General features: G+C 57.5%; 1 protein-coding gene across 1 annotated transcript in view; it reads left to right on the forward strand.

Annotated features, from left to right (window-relative positions):
- Window positions 1–204: 204 nt before the first annotated feature.
- The window catches only part of NANS (N-acetylneuraminate synthase), a 30,787-nt gene continuing 30,096 nt past the window's right edge, over window positions 205–895 (forward strand). The window contains exon 1 of the mRNA XM_027859070.1: window positions 205–437. Within this exon, the coding sequence (XP_027714871.1) occupies window positions 306–437 (132 nt within the window). The 5' untranslated portion in view covers window positions 205–305. The remainder of the gene's footprint in view (window positions 438–895) is intronic.

Below are 895 nucleotides of genomic sequence, written 5' to 3' on the forward strand. Positions count from 1 at the left end.
ACCTCGGGGAAGGGGCTGGGCTTCGACCTCCAGGAGCCCAGGCAAGCTCCAGCTCCGCAAGCTCCTCCCCACTTCCCGCTAGCTCGGCCCCAGCCCTCTGCGTCTCCCTGATTGGCTCCAGGGCGTCAGGTGGGCGGCCGGCTGGAAGGGGATTGGCTCGCTCCAAGGTGGGAGGCTCCACTGACGTGGCCTGTGTTGCGTCCGGGGTAGGCTGGGCTGGATTGCTCTGCCGGAGGTTGGGAGGTAAGGGGAGCAGAGCCCCGGAAACAGTGCCTGGGCTGGGTTACGCTGCCGGGGACCCCACGATGCCGCTGGAGGTGGAGCTGTGCCCCGGCCGCTGGGTCGGGGGGAGCCATCCCTGCTTCATCATCGCCGAGATCGGGCAGAACCACCAAGGCGATCTGGACGTGGCCAAGCGCATGATCCGGATGGCAAAGGTAGCAGCCCCGGACAAATGAAGAGACTGGGGAATGTGGGGAGGGGAGAGGCAGGAGGTGCCCAGGTGTGACCTGGAGCAGCTTAGTGACCTCGGTGCAGAAGGGCCTGGGAGAAAGGAGTCGTGAGACTGGGGGCGATCCTGGAAAGCTTCTTGGAGGTGGTGAGCTTTGAGAGGGTGGAGAGATTAAAACGGGGATTCTTAACCTAGGCTCCCATGAGCTTTTATTTCTATGAGGGGGTTGAGGGATTGAAATTGTAGTTCTTGAGGATTGTCACTGAAGTTTGTTTTCTTTTATTTAATATTTTAATAATTATTTCCACAGAATTGATTTCATGTGTATTTTATTCATTCAAGAGCCTTCTTCTGAGAAGGGGTCCCTTGGCTTCACTAGACTGCCAAAGGGATCCAGCACACACACACACACACACACACACACACACACACACACACACACAC

Source organism: Vombatus ursinus, unplaced genomic scaffold (genome assembly GCF_900497805.2).
Source record: "Vombatus ursinus unplaced genomic scaffold, bare-nosed wombat genome assembly UNPS02014158.1, whole genome shotgun sequence".
Lineage (NCBI taxonomy): Eukaryota > Metazoa > Chordata > Mammalia > Diprotodontia > Vombatidae > Vombatus > Vombatus ursinus.